This window comes from Cnephaeus nilssonii, assembly GCF_951640355.1.
Source record: "Cnephaeus nilssonii genome assembly, chromosome: 16".
NCBI lineage: Eukaryota > Metazoa > Chordata > Mammalia > Chiroptera > Vespertilionidae > Cnephaeus > Cnephaeus nilssonii.
This window is the reverse complement of record NC_137087.1, coordinates 27822886-27848273: the sequence shown is the minus strand read 5'-3', so window position 1 is coordinate 27848273 and position 25388 is coordinate 27822886. Positions and strand designations below refer to the sequence as shown.

At 42.3% G+C, this 25388-nt stretch overlaps 1 protein-coding gene across 8 annotated transcripts in view; it reads right to left on the bottom strand.

Annotated features, from left to right (window-relative positions):
- ANK3 (ankyrin 3) overlaps positions 1–12632 on the bottom strand; it is a 597115-nt gene extending 584483 nt beyond the window's left edge. For 2 of the 8 annotated variants that reach the window (XM_079793863.1, XM_079793865.1), the window contains exon 1: positions 12509–12630. In XM_079793863.1, coding sequence (XP_079649989.1) covers positions 12509–12565 — 57 coding nt within the window. In that variant the 5' untranslated portion in view covers positions 12566–12630. Of the gene's footprint in view, positions 1–12508 lie in introns of all 8 variants that reach the window. The other 6 variants (XM_079793855.1, XM_079793857.1, XM_079793859.1 and 3 more) reach the window with 5 other exon arrangements.
- Between the last annotated feature and the right edge of the window lie 12756 nt (positions 12633–25388).

The following is a 25388-nucleotide window of genomic DNA, read 5'->3' as shown; positions in this document are numbered from 1 at the left end:
AGTTGGGAGGGACCAGGCCTGCAAGGGAGGGCAGTTGGGGGCAATCAAGCCTGAAGGGGAGGGCAGTTAGGGGTGACCAGGCCGGGAGAGGAGGGAAGTTGGGGGCAAACAGGCTGGCAGGGGAGCAGTTAGACATCAATCAGGCTGGCAGGGGAGTGGTTAGGGGGTGATCAGGCTGGCACGCAGAAGCGGTTAGGGGCAATCAGGAAGGCAGGCAGGCGAGCAGTTGGGAGCCAGCAGTCCTGAATTGAGAGGGATGTTGGGATCGGGCCTAAACGGGCAGTCAGACATCCCTCTAGGGGTCCCAGATTGGAGAGGGAGCAGGTTGGGCTGAGAAACACGCCCCCCCCCCGTGCACGAATTTCATGCACTGGGCCTCTAGTTTCTAGATATAGGATACTGAGCACCTTGTGAATCTATGAATGATAAGGATAGTTTATCATTTTAGAATTAACCTTTTGCACTCGGATGTCGAGTGTGACTCGACACGGTTAGCATCGGTAGCAGGAATCGAGAAAAAGCAAGCAAGTGCAAAGGGTTAAATATTTAGTAGATTGCATTTTAATTCCGTAAAAACTTAATAGTACTGCATGACACGTGTCTATTATCCAAAACATAAAAATTTAAAGGAACTTCATGTTTAAATTGTACAAACTCAAGTGTACCGTACTAAAAATCTTAAAAAAAAAAAAAAAAGATGTTGCTTTCTGTGCAAAATTTAACTTGAGTCTTGAGAAACCACTCCAAACTTTATTTCACATGGAACATCTTTCACCATATATAATGACGTCAGGGCCTCTGGTTAAATGTAGTAGTAACAGAGCTGATCAATAAAAGGTATTCAAACTATATCAGGTAACAGTGTGTTATTTTGTTTTGTTTTTTAACATCACCATTCAGAAGGTTGAGGTAGCCATACTTACTGGTACATGGCACGTTATCATTTTGTTCCTTAATTATTTATTACTTTTTATATCCATAACCTACTCCCATGCACTGGGCCCCACAGGCAGCCATTCTAATGTGCTTAATGAGTACTTAATGTACGGGTTCTTACAAGATGTGTACTGTGCTAGGTTTGTGAATTTTTAATTCACATAAAGAATACATGTACCCCACACTCTTACATTTGTCACCAAGCACTATATTCTTAAGATCCATTCATGTTGCTTTTATCTAATCTGTTGCTTTTTTAAAATATATTTTATTGATTTTTTTACAGAGAGGAAAGGAGAGGGATAGAGAGTTAGAAATATCAATCAGCTGCCTCCTGCACACCCCCTACTGGGGATGTGCCCGCAACCAAGGTACACGCCCTTGACCGGAATTGAACCTGGGACCCTTCAGTCCACAGGGTGATGCTCTAACCACTGAGCCAAACCGGTCAGGGCTAATCTGTTGCTTTTAACTATAGAGAACTGCTTGATGTGCATCCACCATTCTATCTCTGCCTCCCCCGAGAAATGGTCACCCAGATACCTCCTCTCCCCCACTCGTAACCCAAAAGTGAATAACTGGACACATCTTCCTGGGGAGCCTATGGGACACATTCCCGTGTTCACCTGTAGGAATGGAGTGGTTGGGTCATAGAGTAAACAACTAGTTAATTTGCTTAAGTAATGCCAGACTGCTTTCCAGAAAAGGTGCCCCAGTCTATGCTCACAAGACACACACACATTTACCTATTTATTCCCTCATTTGGCTTTGCCACTTATTAGCTCCATAAGAACCATGAACAAGCTCACCTCTGAACCTAGCTTTCCTTTCACCAAAATGAGACTGTTTACTCCAATTGCCTGATATGCTTATCATAAGAAATAAATATAAAGAAATAACATGAAAGTACTTTAAAATATATAAATAGGTGTTTACAAATGTAGGCAATTATTGTTGTAATTTTTGTCCTTATGATAATTTCTAATTTTTCTCCACCTCACTCCACCCCCAACCTGCCAAATGAGAGGAGGTAAGTGAATAAACCTGAAGCTTAGCAAATGAAACTTTCTCCCAGATACCTAAATATTCAGGGAGACTGGAACAAAATGGGAAAAAAATATTTTTCTTCTTTTTTTACTCATCTCTGCATTTATTTAATCAAATATGTTAGTAAAAACTATGTATGGAGCATTGTACTAGTACTAAAATATAAAAATATGTACAGCAAATGTACACATGGTACATAGGCAAAATTTCCATCTAGGCCTTGAATTTTGTACATAATTTTTTAAAAATGTATGTTTTTATTGAGAGAGAGAGAGAGAGAGAGTGAGAGAGAGAGAGAGAGAGAGAGAGAGAGAAACATCAATGTGAGAGAGAAACATCAATAGGTTGCCTCTTGTATGCACCCCAACCAGTAACCAAACCCATACCTTGGGCATGTGCCCTGACCGAGAATCTAACCGGCAACATTCCAGTGCACAGGATGATGCTCAACCAACCAAGCCACACTGGCCAGGGCTGTACATAAACTTTATTCCTGATGTAATTACTTTGAAGATGGTAGCTCCTGATGGCATAGAATAACAGTTCCAATGTGTTGAGCAACTACTATATCAACATGTCAACATGTCCTGTAGATTTCCTCAAACACTCAAAACAAGGTGGATGTTATTACTCTAGTTCCTCATGAGAAAATAGACACAGTAAAGTGATTTGCCCAATGGAGCAATTAAATGGTAGAACCAGAAAACCTGAGTATTTTAGAATACTTCCTCTTTCCATTCTACTTAATTTCCTTTGAAAAGATATGCTTCAAGATATCTTTATAAAGGGCACACTATTGTAGAAGCTATAAGAATACAAACAAAATATCTCAAAAATTACAAAGATGCAGGCACAGTTCAACAATAAACACTACCATTTATTTAACATTTATTATTGCCAAGTGCTTCCTGTGCATTATTTATAGTTCTCATGAAAGTGTTGTAAAGGAAATGTCCTCATCTCTATTTCAAAGGTGTGGAAATTGAGATTTAGCTTTCCAAGGTAATACAGTTGCTAACTAGTAAAGCTCAGACTAAAACACCGGTCTTCCTAACTTTAAAACCATGGTTTTTTACTGTAATTGACTACCTCTTTGAAGATAATAGAAATGTTCTAAAATCAGATTGTGGTGATGGTTTTCCAACTCTATCATACCAAAATTTATTGAGTTATTCACTTTATTGGCTTAATTTTATGTATATAAATTATATCATGGTTTTGTCTTTACAACTATACTTTCTTTTACAAGCTTGTAAACTCTTACCTAACATCATTTTTTCCAATATCCACCTTCATCCAGAGTTAAAATTGTATTTCCAAAAATTCTCATATTAGTACATGCCAAAGGAACAAAACCTCCCCAATATACTTTCTCTTTCCTCCTATTCTGATATGAGACCATTACCTCATGGGAGGTAAGACATGAATAGTTTCTTGTACAGTTACCCACACCCTACCTTTAGATGCTACAATCCTACTCCTAGGTATCTATGCTCCCCTCAAAAGGAAGGGGGGCATATATATGTCAATAAAAGACACATATACAAATGTTGAGAGCAGCTTTATTTACAATAGCCAAAAGCTGAAAACAATTCAAAATGTATGATGAATGGATGAACAATCCGTAGTCCTTTCATACAGTGAAATATTACTCAGCAATAAAAAGAAAAAAAATCTATTAATATTTAAAACAGCATGGATAAATAACAAACTCATCATGCTGAGAGAAAGAAGGCAGGCACAGAAGAAAAATATACAAAACTAATCTATGGCGAGAGAAAGCAGAACAGTGGTTTCCTGATGGGTTGGAGGGAGTTGGGAAAGAACATAAGGGAACTTAGGATAATAAATATTCTTTTGTGATGGGGTATAAAATTTGTAAAACTGGTAGAGTTGTACCCTTAAATTTGGTGAATTTTATTGTATATAAATTATATATATAAAATATCCTACATAATAAAATGGTAATATGTAAATTACCATCACTCCGCTACGCCCACAATTGGGCCAGCAGGAGGCGCAGGGGGCGGGACTCAGGGTGGCCGGGGTAGCTGATTGGGCCAGCAGGACGCTGAGCTCCCGGCGCCACTGGCGCCGCGAGCTCAGCGTCTGTGCCATGGCTGCGCCGGAGGCTTTCGGAAGGCCTGGGGCACCGGCGGACAGCCGGCCAGGTCCCCCGCGATCAAAGGCCAAAGCGGGGGACCTGGCCGGCTGTCTGCTCCGGCACAAGGCCTTTCGAAAGCCTCCGCAGCGCCGGAGGCTTTCGGAAGGCCTGGGGCACCGGCGGACAGCCAGCCCGCTGGTGCACCAGGTGCATGATTAAATCATGCACTGGGCCTCTAGTATATATATATATATATATATATATATATATATATATATATATATGCCTAAACTACTGTTCGACTGTTAGCTATAACACGCACTGACCACCAGGGGGCAGGCACTCAATGCACAGGCATGGAAACATGGAACAGACTAATGAAGCTCAGAGGGAAGAGGGGAGGAAGAGGACAGGAAGAGATTAACCAAAGATCTTATATGCATACTAGAGGCCCGGTGCACAGATTCATGCACCGGTGGGGTCCCTTGGCCTGGCCTGCGGGGATCGAGCCAAAACCCATAGTCTGACATTCCCTGAGTGGTCCCAGATTGCAAGAGGGTTCAGGCCAGGCCAAGGGACCCCACTGGTACACGAATCCACATACCGGGCCTCTAGTACTTCAATAAAGGTGATTAAAAATCATGCACACACAGCAACACATACAGAAGGGGAAGAAAAATCTATCATACTTTACTTGACCTCCATAGAAACAGGCTTTAAAAATCCTGCTCCAATGCAACTCCCATTTGACCCTGCGATCCCACTTCTAGGAATATACCCCAAGAAGCTAGAAACACCAATCAGAAAGGATATATGCACCCCTATGTTCATAGCAGCACAATTCACCATAGCTAAGATTTGGAAACAGCCTAAGTGCCCATCAGCAGATGAGTGGATTAAAAACTGTGGTACATCTACACAATGGAATACTATGCTGCTGTAAAAAAGAAGGAATTCTTACCATTTGCAACAGCATGGATGGAACTGGAGAGCATTATGCTAAGTGAAATAAGCCAGTCAGAGAAAGATAAATACCACATGATCTCACTCATTTATGGAATATAATGAACAATATAAACTGATGAACAGGGACAGATCCAGAGACAGAGAAGCATCGATCAGAACATCAAACCTCAGAGGGAAGGTAGGGGAGGGTGGGGTAAGGAGGAGAGATCAACCAAAGGACTTGTATGCATGAATATAAGCCTAACCAATGGCCACAAACGCCAGGGGGGTGAGGGCATGAGTGTGTGTGTGTGTGGGGGGGCGGTTGGAGGGTTAATGGAGGGATGAGGACTCATATGTAATACCTTAATCAATAAAGAAATAAAATTAAAAAAGTAAAAAGAAAAAAAAATCCTGCTCCACCATTCTAAATCTAATAATTCAGTTACAAACTTCAGTTCTCTCTTTTCTCATCCAGATCGCTGAGGATCTAATTGCTATGTCTTTAGTTCTGAGTGGAATAAAAGAGAGAGCTAATCAACCATTCTCAGTACTAAATTCTTTTCTTTACTTAAAAGTTCATTTAACCAGCTCACTAGACTATGACATTTTGGAGAGTAAAAATTAGTTCTTATTTATCTGTGCTTCCCATGTGTACCTGCTATCTAGTAAGTGCCAAAAATATCTTAGATAAACAAATTCTTGTTTCAACTGAAAAATTGCAGTGCATCTCACTGTATGTAAGTGGTGTGCTGGAATCAGCTAATCCCAGCTTGCAAGAAAGCCAATAATGGGCGTCTCTTCCCAACTCCATAGGTTCACCTCCCATTGGCAGTTTGAAATCAGCCACGATAGAAGTATTTTGTGATACTGTGATTTATAGTAAGAAATATATAGTTGGCCTTCAACCTCTCCTGGCACAGAGATCTTAAAACCCTTGGAATTTCCCAAGTGATGAAATCAGTATAGGTGTCTTGTTATGTTAATGAGGTGACTTTTGGACCAGACCTAAGAATGGAGGCTGGTAACCAGAACCAGCCCCACCCCCTAACCTCCAGGGCCGGGGGACGGGGGAGGGGGGTAGACGGGACTGGAATTACTAAAAGCTAATGGCTTAATCAATCATAGCTATATAATAAAGTCTCCATAAAAACCCAAAGGACTAGGTGTGGGGAACTTTCAGTTTGGTGAACACATAGAGATTTGGGGAGAGTGGCGTGTAAGCTCTGCACCCCTTACCCCATCCATACCTTGCCCATGCATCTCTTCCATCTGGCCAGTCCTGAGTTATATCCTTTTATAATAAACCAGTAATCCAGTAAGTAAAATAGTTCTCTGAATTCTGTGAGTCACTCTAGCAAATCAATTGAACCAAAGGAGAAGGTCATTGGAACCTCCATTTACAGCCAGTTGGTCAGATAGACCTGGGATTGTGACGGGCATCCAGAGTGGGGAAAGGAGGGGGACACAGGCCAGTCTTGTGGGACTGAGCCCATAACCTGTGGGATCTGATGCTGTATCACAATTGAGTTGAATCGCAGAACACCCAGCTGGTACAGGAGCACTGCTGGTATAGGGGGAACCCTTCCCCCAAACTCCTAATGGAATTGGTAACCAGAACCCTTCCATTACAGCACAGAAATGGAAAATGCTAAAATTAGGCAATTTTTTGAGAGCCAGTTAACCAGCGTAACATTGATCATGTCTCAAAGGAAAGCAGAAAGGAAGGAAGGGGAGGAGGGAGGAAGGGAGGGAAAATTAAAGAAAGAAAGAACAGACAGACCTAAAGGACCCACAGAAGCCAAGCAATTATCCCAACTGCTCTCTATCTAGTTTGTAAAGTGTCCCTATTCTTTTACATCCCATTTAAATCCTTTGTCTTTGATGAGTGTTCACTTACCAGCCCAAACTCACTGAGATGTCCTCTTGCTATTTCCCCTTAAAACTGATAAATTTCTTACGCTGTAAAATATCATTAATTGCAAAAAAGCACAATTTCTTTAAAATCAGGTTTTCAGAGAAAAATAAATCATTTAAAATAAACAATATAAAATAAACTTAAAATTTCCCCAACATTTGGAAAATTATCCTAACATCAGGAATGCCAAAATATGAGGGGGGTAGGGATGCTTCTAAGAAACAAGAAAATGTACCACTTTATTACAAATTATCTATACCTAGCATTTACTTTTTTTTTTTTTAAATCATAGACTGTCTTAGCTGGAATAACCTTAGTAACAGTGTATTCCAACTCCCTCCTTTTTCCATGGAGAAACTGTAGTGCAAGAGATGGTAAGAGTCTGAGGTTACAGAGCTAGTTTAGTCAGAGAATAGGAATTCCATCCTTGGCCTTCTGATCTCACCGCCATTACTCAAGCAGAGAGGGGTTCAAATCCAGTTTCAGCTCTTGCCAAATTGCAACTTGCATAGCCTTCTTGAAGCTCAGTTTCTTCATGTATAAAATGGAGTGGGTACTAACACCTACCCTACAGTATGTTTTGAATATACAGCCTCTACCATGAGAGGCCTACAAAATTATGGCTGCTATTTTTAAAGACTTATATGTCTTCTCTACCCCACTGGGGGGTATTAAAAGGGCATCCTTGCCCTTTTAATGCACAAGGATGCTCATTTGTAGCATTGTTTATAGGGGCTAAACATTAGCCACAAGGTAAATGTTTATTAACAGGGAAATTAGTAAATAAATTATGGTCTATCCACAGTGGAAATATTAGGCTGCCACTAAAAATAATAATTAGAGCAACTTTCCAGACAGTTCTCGGAGCCTTTTTGCCCATGTTTTTATTCCGTGGTAGTTTTCAGTATAGAAATTAGGACGTAGAGGTCTCTCTGCTTCCTGATGCACCTCTCCTTAAATTCTTAGGTGCTTTAGTCTACATTTCCCCTCCTTGATTATATAGTAAGGCCCACACTAGATTTGAGGCACATGATTAAAGGGTACCAAAGTTCTAGGCATGGAAAAACGTCTGGTGCCGACTCTCTGTGAGTCTTGTACTATGTAAACTCCGTGTGACTTGGATAATGAACATCGTGAGAGTAAAAACCAAGACTCTGTATAACTGAGACTTCCTTTCACATGAAAGGAGCTCAAAAGTTCTCGTTCGAATGGTTAAAGCTGCTTCTAAATCTTCTCATCATTTACTCCATCATTCCTTCAACAAATATTACTTGAGGGCCTACTGTATGTCAAGCCCTGTATTTGATGCTAAAGGCAAAGGTGCAGTCACCAAGCTCCTTTTTTGCCAGATTTCATATAAAATGCCAAGACCTGGGAAAGGGGGGGGGGGGGGAAGAAAAGCGCTACACTTGCATGGCAGAGCCTTGGCATCACGCCTTGGCATACCCAGAGAAGTTGCAGAAATGTAGTTCAATGCTGGAGGCACAAAATCGCTACTAATGAATCATCGTACTTAAACACTTTGGGAAATAACCTTTCCAAATCAGCAACACAGTTCTTTATTCTACAATGGCTGTTAATTTCCATTCTGCCTCTTTCCTCTACCAGGCCAAGCCCAAATATTCATGACCTACCCAGGAAACAATGTATGTTAGGGACATTTTTTTCATTATTTCCCTTTCTTTAATATTACCTGAAAATAGCAGTAATTAAGCATCATCTAAGAAAGACATGCTAACATAATTTCTCTCACATTTCTAAAAAATATATTTTATTGATTTTTTACACAGAGGAAGGGAGAGGGACAGAGAGTCAGAAACATCAATGAGAGAGAAACATCGATCAGCTGCCTCCTGCACACTCCCCACTGGGGACATGCCTGCAACCAAGGTACATGTCCTTGACCGGAATTGAACCTGGGACCCTTCAGTCCGCAGGCCGACGCTCTATCCACCAAGCCAAAACAGTTAGGCTCTTTCACATTTTAAAACTTTAATTCCAAACATGAGTTCACTTAACTATTTCTATTAATAGACATTATCAAGTACTAAAGACAGTTTATTCTGAGAAGTACTTGATAATGTACTAAGTAGTACCATCTACTCAGATCTGAAAACATGTAACTTTCATGTGTTTTCTTCCTGTCCACACAGATACTTACAGCCAGGCTGGTGTGGTTCAGTGGTTGAGCATCAACCCAGGAACCAACTGGTCACTGGTTCCATTCTCAGTCAGGGCACATGCCCCGGTTGTGGGCTTGATCCCCAGTAAGCGGTGTGCAGAAGGCAGCCAATCGATGATGTTTCTCTCTCATCGATGTTTCTATCTCTATCCCTGTCCCTTCCTCTCTTTCTAAAAATCAATAAAACATATCTTTTAAAAAAAGAGAGAAAAAGATACTTACTAATTTCTCTATACAGACCTTCCCAAGAGAGAAAGTTCAGGAGTAATTTATATAAAACATCAAAAAATTGGTTCTATTTGGGTGCTACTGATCTCACTCCCGTGGTCAACAGGAGCCTGATTGGTTCCTAGAAAAATCTATGTCCTATTGAATAGACAAACCTATTGGAAGATACAGTTTTCCCTCTTTCAAATGCACTGGGATAAGTGTCCAGAGTGTATTTTAACCATGAATACAGATTTTGAAGATGTTACCATATCCTTTAGGGTCCAGTCAGGAAAAAGATACTCAAACAGACATTGCACTTAACTTTAATAGAACTTTCAGTCTATAACTAGCCACAGCTGGGCTTCTCGTGCACAAAAAAAAAAAAGTCTAATAGAAACAAGACAATATCAAAATAACTTTGAAATTATATCATAAATAGAAGGCAATTTAAAAAATTTATGCGGTTTTTGTATGTTGGCATGAAAATGAAAAAGCAATTAAATGGACCTATTGTTTCTGGTACCTTAGCATTAACCCAACATCTCATTGCTATTCACATTTGCAAGCTCCACAGGTACAGTTATGTGAAGAAGAGCACAGTCAATACCAACAGAGAAAGGTTTCTTCAGATCTGGTTAGATCATCAGTAACCTTGATCTTTTCAGAAGGGTAGACTTTACCAAGTTTGGAGACATTGTAGCAAAATTAAACATTCTAATTAAAATTCATTAACTCAGAATTGTTCTTGTGTAAATGTATCAGAAAGTTGGCATTTCTGATTTCAGGTGTTTAGTTTATCTTTAAAAAGTAAAATTGCCATTTCTATAGGCTAGAATTTTACATGACCTCCAATTCGGATTATAATGATTTCCTATAATTATAGTGACACATTATACAAAAAAATATTCAAATACTTTGTGCATTTAAAAAATGGGTAACTTTTAAATAAAGAAGTTACTAATTGGACATCGACTAGGAACAACCCTTGAGAGTTCAAAACAATTATATTCTTTTCAAATACCAAAATATTATTTTAGAATTGAGTACACACACTTGCTCTGTAAACCCATTAACAATGTGAAAGAGAAAAAAATGTAATACTAAATAAAGGAAAACCACTGTTCTCATGTAACTGCCGCCACAAAAATGCAAACAAGTTCAGAATCCACAATGTTGCCTTGGATTCCAAAACACACCACTGGTCTTTATACTGTCTTAGGGACATTGAACTGCATTCTCTGCTATGGAGCCTAACACATTGCTGTGCAGATTATGAAATAGATATTTGTTTATGCTTTAACAAAAAGAACACTGAGAACCATCTTAAATGGCCCATCATAAATAACCATCTACTAGTAACTATAGTCCAGATTCACAATTCACTTATCCTCCTCTGATTTAAGAATTAAACCGGCCTTCTAGATATTCGTAACTGATTAAAGGTAGCCAATAAACTGCTTTATTTCACTTTTTGTTTTATAGCTATGGTTTTAACTTAACATTCACTTTCCATATTAAGATTTGCTTCCTTAGAGATGAACCCTCTTGAGCCCAGGTCAGCAGATTACAAGGATGCCTGAACTGCTAAGGGCAGCAATCGGGGTCCACTCCGAGACTGTCTCCCTGTAGTCTTCCTACGAGAGCCCACCTGCGATGGCCTGTTCCTGCTGGAATAAGCTCTGGTATAACCCTAGGATGACTGACTCCTGAAGCCTGCTTTTGAAGAGAAAGTGGTCTCTTCCTCAATTAAACCAGCCACACATTCTCAAACAAGCAACATTAAAACAGCATCGAGGTGGCAATAAGACCCTACCCACTGACTTTGTCAAGACTCGAGTCTCCTTTTGAAGACTTCCCCTTGATTCCCCAAGGATTTCTAGATGACAGCTAAAGGAAATACGTGGTCTGGGCTAGGAGACTTGTGTGCTTGAAGGGCAATTCTATATTGTGTAAAACTAGGTAAACTACTCTTTTTCAAGGTTTCTCAAACTTGCCTCATTTTTTAAGAAGTAATATTTCTCTTTTTTTCTAAAATATGTATCACACACAAGGTTAGAAAGAAAAGAAAAGAAAAGAAAAGAAAAGAAAAGAAAAGAAAAGAAAAGAAAAGAAAAGAAAAGAAAAGAAAAGAAGATAAGTGAAAAAGTAAGCCTCCCTCCCACCGGTCCCAGGTCCCGCCCCAAGGACAACTGCTGTCTCTTGCATTCCCCTTCCTAGACATTCTATGCACATGCAAACATACGCGAGTGTTTTAAACCAATTATCCTCTATTATACACACAGTGGCAGCTGCGAAATTGCTACTAAACGCCTCTGGGCTTAAAGGTGGCCGTCTGCTGGGGAGTGAGGCGGGTGGGGGGCGGTGGAAGGAAGGAGATTTATCTTAAAGCTGCGACTCTGCACATCCCGCACCTGGTTTTAACTTGGTGTGTGTTTTTTTCTTGCATGCCTACGGAAGGAGCTAGAAGATTAGGGGAGAAGGTAAACCCACCGCCAGCCACCCCCTGGCACTGCCACTGCACCCGCACTGGCCTGCTCCTTTTCTGTGCCCCAGAGTTTAGATCTCACACTCTCACTTGGGTTCAATGAAGTATCTCGGTTCACCATCAAAAAGAAGAAGCCTGACGGAAGGTAACTTTCAGAACCAGGCGACTGCCTTCCTCCCCGCCCCACAGGCAGCTTGCTTGGGTCCCGTCCTTACGAAAGGTTCCGCCTGGCACGGAGTTACCGGGACGAGCCGAGAACAGAGCAGCCCCAAGAGCGGAGACGGAGGTGAGGACGCGCCGAGCCTCGGGCCACGCTTTTCTTCTGCTAGACACACGTTTCGGAGGCACAAGTCCTGGGCCCTCCCTCCTTTATCCGGATGGGATGCTGGGGCGCTGGGGCAGACAGACGGCGAGCTCCCGTCTCCACCCGGAGCTGCAACTTCAGTCCAGCGCCCTCCGGCGCCGCGGGACCCGCACCAGCCGCAGCGATCGGGTCCCCCTCCGCTCGCCTCCTCCGCGCCGCCCGGCACCCCGAGAAAGACAGGGTTCCAGGCTGCTCCACGGCGCCCCCACGGCTTCCGAGACCCCCCCAAGCCCCGCCCGGGCCGGCCGCGCGCGCCGATGCCCCGCGCCCAGCCGCGGGGCAGGAAGCCACAGGTAGGGGGCCGGCGGGGCGCTCACCTGCGCAGGAGGAAGGGTGCCCTCGGCGCCGGCGGTAGAAGAGGTGGAGGAGGCCATGTTGTGGGGCAGCGGCGGCGGCTGCTCCTTCCAGGAATTCCGCTCTCCCCTCCCCGCCTCGTGCCTCCGGCCCCCAAACGCGGGACTTCTTGGGGGAAAAGTTCGGCTGCGGCTCGGGAACGCCTAGCGCGGCCCCGCGCCGCCCGCCCCGCGCGCCGTCTCCTCCCCCTGCCGGGCCCGCAGCGGCCGCCAGGTGCCCGCCCGGGCCGGTGCGCGGGGGGCGGGCCCGGCGCAGGTAGGGGCGCGGCGGCCGGGGAGCCCGGGCTGGCGGCCCAATCGGCCGGCGCTCGGGGGTCCGATCCGTGGCGGGGAGGAGGGGCAGGGCCCAGGGGCGGGTGGCCTCACCTGGGGAGGGGGGGGGAGCGGGGGTGGCTCCAGGAGGGGAGGGAGGGCAAGTCCAGTTCCCTGCGGTCTGCCGAGTTGGCCACCTCCAGGATAACAAAATAATCATCATCATCGCTGATTCGTTGACTAATCGAGGCTTATTCAAGCGTAAGGGAGTCAAATCATCTTGGACAACTTTGCTTTTGCTTTTTTTTATTATTCATCTGGAGTATGCAATCTACGTAGAAGCTGCGTTCGCCAGGCACGCAGTTTCGGAACCGTGTTGATAGCGTCCCTGCCACCCCACCGGTGTCCAGCAGATTGCCTTTGGCTACCTGTCCCAATAAAACATAAAACCCTGGAGCCATCTGGGCTGTGAGGGAGACACTGAGCCTGCTCCAGCAAGGAACCAGGGGGCAGGACCTCTGGGTGTCCTTGTTTCCAGGAGCTCAAATGACAAGGCTTTGCGGAACTCCAGCCCAGGCCGAGGCGGAGGGACAGTTGGATTCAGGCTGCTGCCCCACAGAATTGACTCTTCGGGAAGGGGTGGGGAGGAAGGTAACTACCCTTCGCATGGTGTCTCCCCAAGGGAGAGCCTCTCACTGAAGTCATGGGAGATGCGTTTAGTCGGTCCATGGAGTAGGGCTGGGGCGTTAAATGACAGCGAATCACATTGGCTAGATGTTATTCCCTTTTCTTTTTTTCCTTTTTTAGTATTTTTATTGGTTTTCAGAGAGGAAAGGAGAGAGAGTGAGAGAGTGAGAGAGAGAGAGAGACATCAATGATAAGAATCATTGATTGGCTGCCTCCTGCGTGTCCCCTACTGGGGATCTAGCCAGAAACCTGGGCATGTGTCCTTGACCAGAATCGAACCCAGGACCCTTCAGTCCGCAGGCTGATGCTCTATCCACTGAGCCAAACCAGCTAGTGCAAGTTATTCCCTTTTCAATTCTCTTTCAATTCTAATTACAAGAAGAAAGTACTCTCTCTCTCACTCACTCACTAAACCTCCTTTTTCTCAAGGACCAAGCTCCAGGCTCAAAACCCTAGGTAGGCACTGGCATCTAACTAGAATTTATAGCATTGTTAAGTTTTTATTGTTCAGTTTCACTGTTTATTGTTACTGTTACTTTCAAGTGAACGCATGTTTTCTATTCATGGTAGGAGTCCAGTTTCCTTTTTAAGCAAACTATATGTAAGGTGGGTGTTTTTTTTCCAAATTACATTTAAAAAAAGATAGTAATTGCTCAAATGGGAATAAAGCAAAAATTCTAGAAGTAGAGAGGAAACGGCTGAAATATGGAACACGGCCAACAATGGTTTGGTCAACTAGAGGCCACCAAAGGCAGAATAACTCCCAAAGCAGAGACCAGTGAGTTAGCTGTGCCTGGAATTTAACACCCAGCTTACTTCATAATATCATAAAGCTAAAACAACACTTATTGGGCATCAGCTCTGTGTTGGGCTCTGTGCTAAGCACTTTATTCATATTATCTCATTTGGTCCTCACAAAACCTTTGCAAGACAGGCAGCCCAATCTGGAAACTGAGTCTCAGAAACCTTCATTTAGCTGAGGTCACCCTTAGAGGACTAATGGCTCTACAGTTTGGGTATTCCTTGATTTGAGTTTTCTAAACTACTTCAGAATTTAACAAGCCAAACACACACACACACACACACACACACACACACACACACCAAAAAGGCAGAAATTTTATATTAAATTCTGTGTGCTGTTTCATGGGGAGGAGATACACAGTTTTCAGCAACTTTTCAAAGAGATCTACTTCCCTAAAGTTTAAGTATCACTGTTATCATTACTTACAATACAGTTGCACCCCTTGGATGATAAGGTCCACGGGGGGCAAATGTCCTGACTTCTGCCTCCACTGTGCCGAGCCTGGCGCTGTATCCCCTTGGTCACTCAGAGGCATTGGTTGAGCTAAACCAAATGTGTGAAGTGGACCATACAGGCAACAAGAACAGGTGGGGTGGCTGGGGAGAGAATCACCTTAGTAAATCCTACGCAAATACAGGTATTTTACAAGCCAGCTCCGTGGCACTTAGGCAGTCACAAGCACAGCCTGAAACAAGTGGCAAACAGCCAGTCCGGTAGACAATAGAGGGAGGAAAGTGCAGAAGCTCTACGGGAAGGCAGCACCAGAAGCAGCACCTGGGAGACTGCCCAGAAAGACATGCTTTCCTGCGGAGCTCTTCCAGCCCAGCGCTTGTCTGGCCGGCTGTTTCTGAGAAACACTTGTGTTCAGGTTAACGACGCGTTCCCTCCAGAGACAGGCTGCAACACAACCAAAAAAGCTGACTACAAGTCAGAACGGGGCATCTGGCAGCACCGCTTCTACCTTGAAAATCTAAAACTAAACCAAAACCTGCCCGTGCAGCCCGTAGCCCAGGACGGCCTCTAGTTCTGTCCTTCTGTGTCTCCTTTCACAGCCAAGTGTCTAAAAAGGATCGCAGTCAACACAGACTTTCCCACGTGCACACTCCATTCTTCATAGCAATTGGGCTTCTGCCCCTCCCCCCTATTAAAACGGTTCTTCTCAAACAGCAGCTGACCTCCTATTGGACACATCCATTACGGACTTTTCCAGACCTTACCTTATCTCAGTTGACCTTCAAGGGCACGTAACATGGCTGTCAGTGACTTTCTCTTCCCCGTAAGTATTTTCTAGGATTGTGACCTGAGTCTAGAAAGATTTCTCATACAATGCATTGTCTTTGTGATCTCATCCACGTTAAGGCTTTGGCTATCACATAATGACTCCAGCTAAGACAATTCCCCTGTGTCTCAAACCCGCATTTCATGTCCAAATGGAATGCCAAGCAACACAGACCTCCAGGCCAGAGGAAGAGGCCTGAAGGTCATGAAAGAGAGGAGACTGTGCCCCACTCCCTCCTAGTCCAATCAATACTTAGTCCAAAATCATTCCTTAGAATATCTCTATCATCCCTTCTTATTCATCCCCACTCCAGCCCCACCTTTGACCTTCTAATTGCTACAATTTATTGAGCGATTACTATGTTCCAAACCGTGGCAACATGCATTTTCTCGTCATCTCCTATCCAAGCAATTACAATCACCTCTTAATTTTGTACAGTGCATTAGCTCGCTCATCGATTCTCTCATACGACTCTTCTATATTTCAAATCTGCTCACATAACTACACACTGTTAAAAATCTTTTAGTAACTCTCTTTATCTTTCGGGATAAAGGTTAAACTGAGCAAGGGTCCCTGTCCACGCTTCCACCTGATCTCAGCTGTTCTCCATCAGCATTTCCACGTCCTTCTCCACCTGTCTCAGGCCCACCATACACACGGCGGTTCTGAATTACTTGCAGTTCCCCGCCCCTCCTCATCCCCCGAACACCAAGGCCGTTGCCTTCCTATGGGCTGTTCCTACGGCCTAGAAAGCCCTCTCCCCATTCTCCAGTCCTCTGCCTCCTCCACCATCTCTGTGGAGTGGACTCCTATTCACCCAGCAAGGCTTCCTTCAGAAAATACATCTTTATGGAAACCTTCCCTGACCCTTTTTCTGTTCAAGTGTGGTTCATTGCCCTTTCTTTGTCCTTCACAAGTACCCTACAGCACACTTCTAATTATTTTAAAGAATAGGTCCACAGCTTTCTGCAATTTAGAAGTCTTAAAAATTACAAAAACAAACGACTTAAATGAAATTGATGTGGGCTTTGTATAGTCTTTATTCCATTTAGTGTGAAGACTGATAGGTTTTAATTATGGGGTACTGCCCCAGACAGTTTTACAAGGGTTATGTAATATGCAGTGTGTGCACCATATTAATGTCCTAAGGATTCAGAATTATGAAACACATCTGCCTCCAGGGGTTTCAGATAAAGAATATAAACCTATACTAGTATAACCACTGCTCTTCTTGTCTGTCTCCCCTTGAAATCAAAAGCTTCTTGAAGCTTCAACTGTATCTTTTTCCATCCAAATACCCAATATCTAATGCGATACCTGGCTCAATAGAGGTTTGCTGAGTAAATTAAGGGTATATTTATGAACTTGGACCAAATTTCATAGGACTGACTCCCAAGGTCGAAACCTGACACCTCTCTTGCTTCCCGCATGGCTATCCCGCCTCTGGGTTACACCAAACCTTGCACACACATCACATTTCTCACTGTGGAGTGATTGTTTGCATATCTGTGTCTCCAGTGAGACTGAGCAGGTTGAAAGCAAAGATGATGTAATCTTTGTATTTCTGGGTTCACAGTGCCCAGCACAATGCGAGGCACATTTTATTCTGGCTCACTACATTTTGTTGAATGATAGAGGGTAGAAAAGAACAGAGGGGGAGAGAGGGAAGATAAAAAAAAGAAAACTAGAAGAAGTCTGGGTGAAGATAATTTAATCTATATTTAGAGGACTCTATATCCCAAACTCAGCCTCTTCACAATATTTGTCATATTTGCAATTTACCTTTTCTTCTTCTTCATTTAAATTAACTTACTTTTTACCTAAACACATTTGTTGTTAAAGGAAACATTATCTTACATGTCCATGGAAAATCATATTGACTTGCCCTAAGCAGATATGATGCAAACAAAATCTGTGAATTCTCTGTTTCATTCTGTATTCCACCTGAGACTGTCTCTTTGTTCTGAGCACACATTAAGGAGGCACGAACAGTGGCACTAGATGTGTACTTTCTCCTCAGTGTTACGGAAGGATTGAAAACGGACAGAAAGGAAGTATCTTATTACATAATTCAATATTATTTAATGCCCTGTTCTTAAGCCACCTAATGTTATCTTAAGAACTACCAGTAGAAGGAGGACTGAATGAACTTTCCTCTTTTCCCCTCACTCTGCTTCTATATTTATATTTCTCCACAACTTCAATTAGACACTTCAATTTTGCCAGAGTAGTATCTACCCAACTTAGACTGTAACTCATTATTATGTTTAAGCAGTAGGAATTTTCCACCTGACCATTAGCAAGAGGGAAAAGCTAATTCCTTTCATGGTGTCTATAAAATCTGCAATAAACAAAGAAACAAGAGTTAATACAGAAAGTTTTCACCTGTGAGAACATTTCAGGAGATTATGATTAATGAATATGTGTTTGTTTAATAAAATAAGCAATGTAAGAGCATTTCTCAAATAAGAGAAATATATATTTGGTTACCACTACTCATGGGGACTGTGACTGTATATAGAAATATCTCCCTTAATTTGTAAATTTTATGAGGGAAAACAGCTCACCAAGCACAAAGTTGAACCAAAATGTTTTCTCTCTGTGGCTTTTGGCCTTTCTCCCCATTTATGGTCTCAAGTGGGTAGAAACTCATACTTCTAAATATACAATAGAAATGATGGCTTAGCAATATTTTTATCAAGGTCAACTGGAATGAGAGTGTAATGTTTACATATTGAGTAAGTTTTGTAATCCCATGTAGAATATGGTTAAATAACTTACTTTAGTGTCTACTTCTATTAATTTATTCTTTAAATTTCTTAAACAGTTGAAAGGAAATTTAGATTATTCTGATATCTGCTATGGAAAAAGAAACACTGTCTGACTCAACCTATTTGAGACAACTAATTAATGACTTTTAAAACCCAATCACAAAGTAGTTTATGAAATGGGATGATAAACTTCATAGCAAAATGACCATAATAATAATCAACTTCATAGCAAAGTTACAGAAGAGAAAAGATCAGTATGTGTCCTACTTTATCTCCATTTTGATTACAATAACTTTTCACCAATTCCTCTTACTCATTTTAGTCTGGGACTTCAAAAACATATAAAGTGATGGTAACATGAATAATAGTACTATCAGCCTCAAAAAATACACTTAAAGGGTTACCATAAAGCAGAACTAATTAGCAATGGGAAAGAAATTGGTAACTCAGTCACATATTAATAAGGAAAAGCTGACTTTATTACCCTTGCCTACATTCCCAGTGAAATGAACTGTGTTGACTCTAGTTAGTGTGCTTATGAACGAAAAAGGAAAGACTTAATTTTGTTTATTGGCATAGAATTTAAGACACGGTGGGAAGGAATAAAAGAAAGTGACTTCTTAAGACGAGAATTGGAAGAATAAAGAAAAACAGATTTTCAATAAAATATTTTCTTCCTACACACTCCTAGTTCCCTCTTGCTTCCTTTACTCTTCCCCATTCTTATTCTGCTAAACCAGAACCAGCCTCTCAGTTCACATATGTTTTCATCTTTGTCCCAAACTCAGGGAAAAAATAATCACAAGCTCTTGACCTAGCCCGTGCATGCTTTCCTCCCAGCTCCAGTGGAATTGCCTAATTCTGTCTTTGTGCTTTATAGAGCTGTTTCTATGGCCTTAAGTGGGACTTCTGTGCCTAGGAATTCTAACTGTACACCACTATGTGATATAGGACCTTGGACTTCAAGTCTGAGTTTCTAAATTCAAATCAAGAAGAAAATAAATAAGTTAGATTTAATTAAAATAAAAACACATCAACACAACTCCCCAACACTCCCCTCAAATGCACCCTTAGAAAGTACCAAAACTTTCTGGTCATTGGATGCCCTATATCTGACCACTTTATTTTGCCACACTCTTCCCCTTGCCCACACTTTCAATTACAGTATAAAGCTTGCTTAAATTTCACATTGAAAGTTTTGGAGAGCCATATGAAATTCTTGTGTACACTCTCAGGATACTGCTATAACCATAATTATGGATCACTGACTTAGTACTGTAAAAAATGATAACTAGAGAAGCAATCTTCATAATCTCTCAGCGCAGTGCTGTTCTTCTTTATAACATCATCGTTTTTCTTCTGAACAAATATCTTTGGTGCTTGCACATATAACTAAACACGTTTCTATACTGCAAAATGGTCTCTTATCTAAGCACCATTCACATCACAGTTAGAGTGGATTTGAAGATTTATATTACATTTTCAGCAGATAGCAATTAAGGCCCTAAGAAAATCAATATATTTTTTAGTGTTTCCTACAGACGGAGATAAAGTGTCTTGAAAAAAAGGGAAAAGGTCTTCCTTTATTCATACAAAGGTACTTACACACAGTCCTGCAGGTCTTGTCCATAAGGAAACATGAAACTCCAAGTCCAAGGAAAGCAGGGATGGTGACTTCCTTTTTATTTTTTTTAATGTTTTTTAAAAATTATTATTGATTATTTTTTTTTAGAAATAGAGGAAGAGAGAGGAAGAGAGAAAAACATCAATGAAAGAAACACCAATTGGCTGCCTCTTACACACCCCCAACTGGGGATCAAGCTGGCAACCCCTGAGGCAAGCTTTCGGTTCATGGGATGGTGTCCAACCAACTGAATCACACGTCTAGGGCAAGTGACAGTGACGTTCATGTTTACCATTGTGTGTCCCAGCTCCTAGCATTGGACCTAGCATATTATTAATGTTAATGTTGTTTGACTCCCTGGCTGAATTCTGTATTTTTTTATGGCTCTTCCAACTTATTGATATGTATCTTTTCCATTACTTACCCTCTCTTACACTGAATTCATAAATCCATAGTGGATTACTTTAATAAAATTACTGATGAATAGAATGGAAATATAGAGACACTGCATAAATGTTGCATGATATTATTCTTTGGCTTATGTGACAATGACATTTGAAATTTATTTCAATTGCCTCTTTTTATGAATCACCTCTTTACAGCTGGGGCCTTTTCTTTGGCAGAGCACTTGAAAAATACAGTGTATGATGTGCCATGAATATTTCTCTGAATGCACTGTCTCCCAGGTGTACAGATATAGTTCATCTCTTACATTCCTCCTCCTCTTCATTACAATCTAGATCAGAGGTCAGCAAACTTTTTCTGTAAATGGTCAGAGAGCAAATATTTTAGGCTTTCTAGGCCATATAATTCCATCTCTCCAGGGTATAACAATGTTTTTTATGTAAATTAGATCACATGACTTCCCTGCTCAAAACCCTTCAGTGGCTTTTACTGCCTTAGGAGTAAAAACCAAACTTTTAATCCTACCATCAACCTCATGTGGTCTGGCTCCTGCATGCCTCTCTGACCTCACCCCCTGCCCTATCACCCTTCTGCAGGCCCCAGCCACGCAACCCAGGCCCTGTTTCTGAGACTGCCCAGACCCTTATGGCCTCACAGCCGCTCCACTCCATGCTCCTTCTGACTAGAGCATCTTTGTTGCTTTTCCTCCAAGTCTTTCTCAGGCACCTCCCTCTTGTCAGATAGGTCTCAGCCTCAAGGGCACTTTTCCCCAGAAGACTTCCCTGATCCTCCAGTCTATGCTTTCTCATCAACTATTTTTTCCTCAGCATAGCACTCATTACTATGCAAGTTTTCTAGTCTATTGTTCATTGCCTGTCTGCTCCACTAGAATGTAAGCTCTATAGAAGCAGGGACCACTATTCCTCTTATTCACAGCCTTATCATCAGAATCGTCAGTAATACTTGGCATATAGTAAGGATCCAAGAAGTATTTATACATATCGGCTGAATGGATGTTTTGTAACAACTCTTCATCGCATTTTACCTCTTCCCAGGACTGGCTGAGGCTATTTCTCATGGGAGGTGTCATAGAAGTTGGTTGGGGAAGCATTTGGCTGGTGTTGTTCCAGCCACATCCCTTAACTTTTAACCCCAAAAACATACAAAAACAAAATACACCAACTATGTGTGGCCAGTTAGTTCAATGACCAAATACAATGTTCTGCTCCATTTAAAGAGCACTAACCTTCAAAGTAACAGTTCCATTTTTATGTGACTAAAATTCTATTGTTTAGATAAACAGCCTTGCTGAACAAATTCTTCAAAGGGCTCATTAAAATAAAAAAAATTACCGTCCAAAGGGGAAACAACTTTTATTTCACACTGAGTTCAGGGGAAATCAACAGGAATTTCCCCATAATTATGTCCTGCCGTGATAAAGGTCACATAGGTGTTCCTTCTCTTAACTGGATTATAAATTCTTTAAGGGTACGGACCATGTTCCTTTGCATGCCCATGATGTTGAACACACGTCTTAAATAAAAGTAAAGGAGGGCAGGAAAATGTGGAAATGATTGATTTCAAGGCAGGTGAAAGGATTCTGAATTCTGAGCCTGTTAAAAGGAAGCAATAAGCATTTGTTTTGAAATACTAAAGAGTATAGCTGTGTCAGAGGTTGGGATCAGGATTTAGAAGAGCTACTTTGAGGCCCTACACAATAACTAAAACATTTTCATTTTCAGTTTCCCTCTCCATTAAAAATGAAAAAGAATTGAACTATGTGATCTTTAGGATCTCTCCCAATGCTAACATTCTATGATTTCACCACAACTTTAATCCAAGCAGACAGAAAGATAAGCCTGAAATTCAGTTAAATGAGCCATCGAAGTACATACACCATGATAGAAAAAAAGAGCAAACAAATTTTTTGGAGAAGCTTGGTTGTGTGTTTTCCATTCACTCACTTGTCCATTTGTTCATTCATTAATTAAAAACTATATTTTTGAATTCTCATAGGTATTTTACTAGATGTAGTGAAAGGGCTGAGTCCTAGGAGTATTTTTTTTTAAAATAGCCAGAGTGTTCTGAGCTTTCTAAAGCGATGGGAGAGAGTGCGAGAGGCCTGGAGTATGTACACCTGGTTCTAGTCCAGCTCTGCCTCCAGCTTTCTGGGTAAGAGCTGATTCTGGGCACACGTCTACAAGCCTGGTTCCTGCTTCAGAGGGAACGTGGCTTTGCTCGCACTGAGGGGATCCTGACCACAGTGCTCAGAAAGGAGCATTCCTAAGTTGGTGCTCCAAGGGAGCTGCCAAGTTTCCTTTGCCACAGTGTCATGGGTCAGCCGCAACCCTTTCAGATATTTAGATGCATCCTTCCTAGTACTAAACTTGATGACATGAGAACACTGAACACAATCTGGTCAACCAATGCCATCAAACATGGGACTATTTCTGATTATACATGGCAGAAAATTGATCATGGTTTTCCCAAAGTACAGAATACCCTGAAATTTTATGTGGCATTATCAATAGTTAGTATGAAGCCAAAATAAACTTTCTAAACAAATTTAAGTCAACTAGAGGGAAAGTTGAATTATCTTTCCATTTTCTATATAGAAAATATTATAAAGCTGTTGGTAAGCTTCTGTCCCCATGAAATCTGGATCCTGCCCTGGTTATATCGATATCAAAGGAAAGGAATACAGAGGAAGACAAATATCAGTATGGGTAGGGAAGTCTTCCCCAAATGAACAGGATGGGACCTGGGCATTAACAGGTGGGTAGAAATTCAGGAATTGCTAAGTGGATTCACAACTTAGGAAGCAACCCATCTTCAAAGGCATTCCATTACCAATGATTGTCCCCTAATATGTTATATCAAATTGATTGGTCTGGGGTCAATGGAGAAGGTGCCATGATCAATGTGATGCCTGTCACAAGTCAGAAATAAGGGTAAAGGACCATGTGTGTTACATGCTTGCCTCACCTGCTCAGAGCTCTCAGAGACCTGTTTACAACATTATAATAAGAACATTTTGCCTCAATTCAAATTTTACGTGTTCTCACATCCCATTACCTTCCTAAGTTATGCCAATGCTGAGGTGTTCTAGTGCCAATATGGGAGAAGAAAATGAGAAAAGATGTATTTTAAGGAGAGGGATCTCTCACTTTCTCTCCAAATCCCACCACCCTTCAGCTACCCTGCTTCTCAGACAGCAGCAGGTGTGTGCTTGAAGGTGAGAATGTGGAGGCTTCTGGGGTGGTATCAATGCAGGCATAGAGGTCTACATAGGGGCCTGTAAAGGGAGGAAGGAAGGGAAACCACTGGGCAGGATGCTAAGTAAAGAGGGCCTCAATCTAGGAGAGCCTCCCCATGCATATATTTCCCCCACTCGTTCCCCTTTGACGGTGGCGCCTTTATTTTCCCATTTCTGGAAACAATGAGATATGTGGGAAGATGGAGATGAAGAAGCCAAAGAGCGTCTGTGTGGCTTTGAAGCTCTCTGGGGACAAAGGGCGCGGAAAGGCCAAAGGGACTATCTCCATGCCTGTGGGGCTGCTGGGCTCCATGGACACTCCGGCTGGCAGCTGTAGCCACAGACATAACGATAAGAATAAAAGCTAACATTAATTAAGACCTTACCATATGCCAACCACTATGCTAAGTATTTGGGACACATTTTCTTGTGGTCAGAAACAATGTAGCAGAAGAGAAAGCCTTTGGCATCCGGCGGACCTTGGTTTGAATCTGGGCTCCATCACTGATCACCTGTGAGATTTGGGTTAAAATAGTTTCTCTCTAACCCTCAGTTAACTTATGCATAAGAAGATATTATAATAGTACCAACTTTTCATTGTCGCTTAGTAACTAGAGATACTGTGTGTAAAGCACCTGCCCCTGAGTAGGCCTTCTATAAACAGGGATCAGTGGTCTCATGATTGTTATGATCACCGTGGACTCCTGGTGAAAGCCGGGGGAAATGGCTGTCAGCTGCCAGGGACAATTTGGCCAAAGAAGGTCCAAGAAGACACAGGTTGTGTTTGATGCATTAGTAGATCACTATGGCTAACAGGACTAATGGTGGAGTCAGAAATGACAGATCATGGAGCTTCCCCTGCAACAGCAACAAAAATGTCCTTCCAGGGCCTTGGTGAGATGACACGTATCTAGTCCTAGGATGAACTTGGAGGAATGCAGGGAACCGAAGAAGTAGGCTTGGCCAGACACTCTGCATACTCCCAGACAACTCCCTTCCACCTGCCCCCCTCCACCACCCCCCCCCCCCCCGCCCCGTCTCCCAACTCTAGGTCCTGCTGTCATGGTGCCTTGGGCACAGCTGGCAGTCAACCAGTAACATTTAGGAGGAAGTACCCACGGTATGCCCAGCCTGGGGCTACACCCAGTAACTACTACGGCACAGAGCCTGTCAGAGGGCCTGCAATTTGAATAGATAATCCGGAAACTCTTTAAAACCTAAAGAAATGCGGCTCTAATGTACAAGAGTAGGTGATGTGATTCCTTGGGAGATGGGCCCCCATTTACCTTTGTAGTCAGCCCTGTCGAAAGCTTCCACTTGGGGAAGTGGGGGTGTGTCATGCTGATCTGAGCTTGGTGTATTAGCTTCCTATGGCTGCTGGAACACATTACTGCAAACTAGAGGGCCTAAAGCAGCACAAGTTTATTCTCTCCCAGTTCCCTCCCTCCCTCCCTCCCTCCCTTGCACTCTAAGAATTAATGGGAAAAAATATCCTCAGATGAGGATTAACAACAACAAAAATGTCTTCCTTCCTAGTAACCCAGAGACCTGAACATTTTTTTGAGGTTCTGTCTTTGAACAAAAGTATAAGGAAAGAAGGATGGATTCTGAGCCACAAAATCATTACAAGAGAAACCTACAAGTTATTGGGTGACACCAGCTGAAATTTGTAAAACTGACGAAAAAACAATTAGGAGCCTCCTGTTGGAAGCTGGCTTCAGTTCCCTTCAGTCTTGAGGGGTGTGCAGTTCAGTTAGAGAGGATT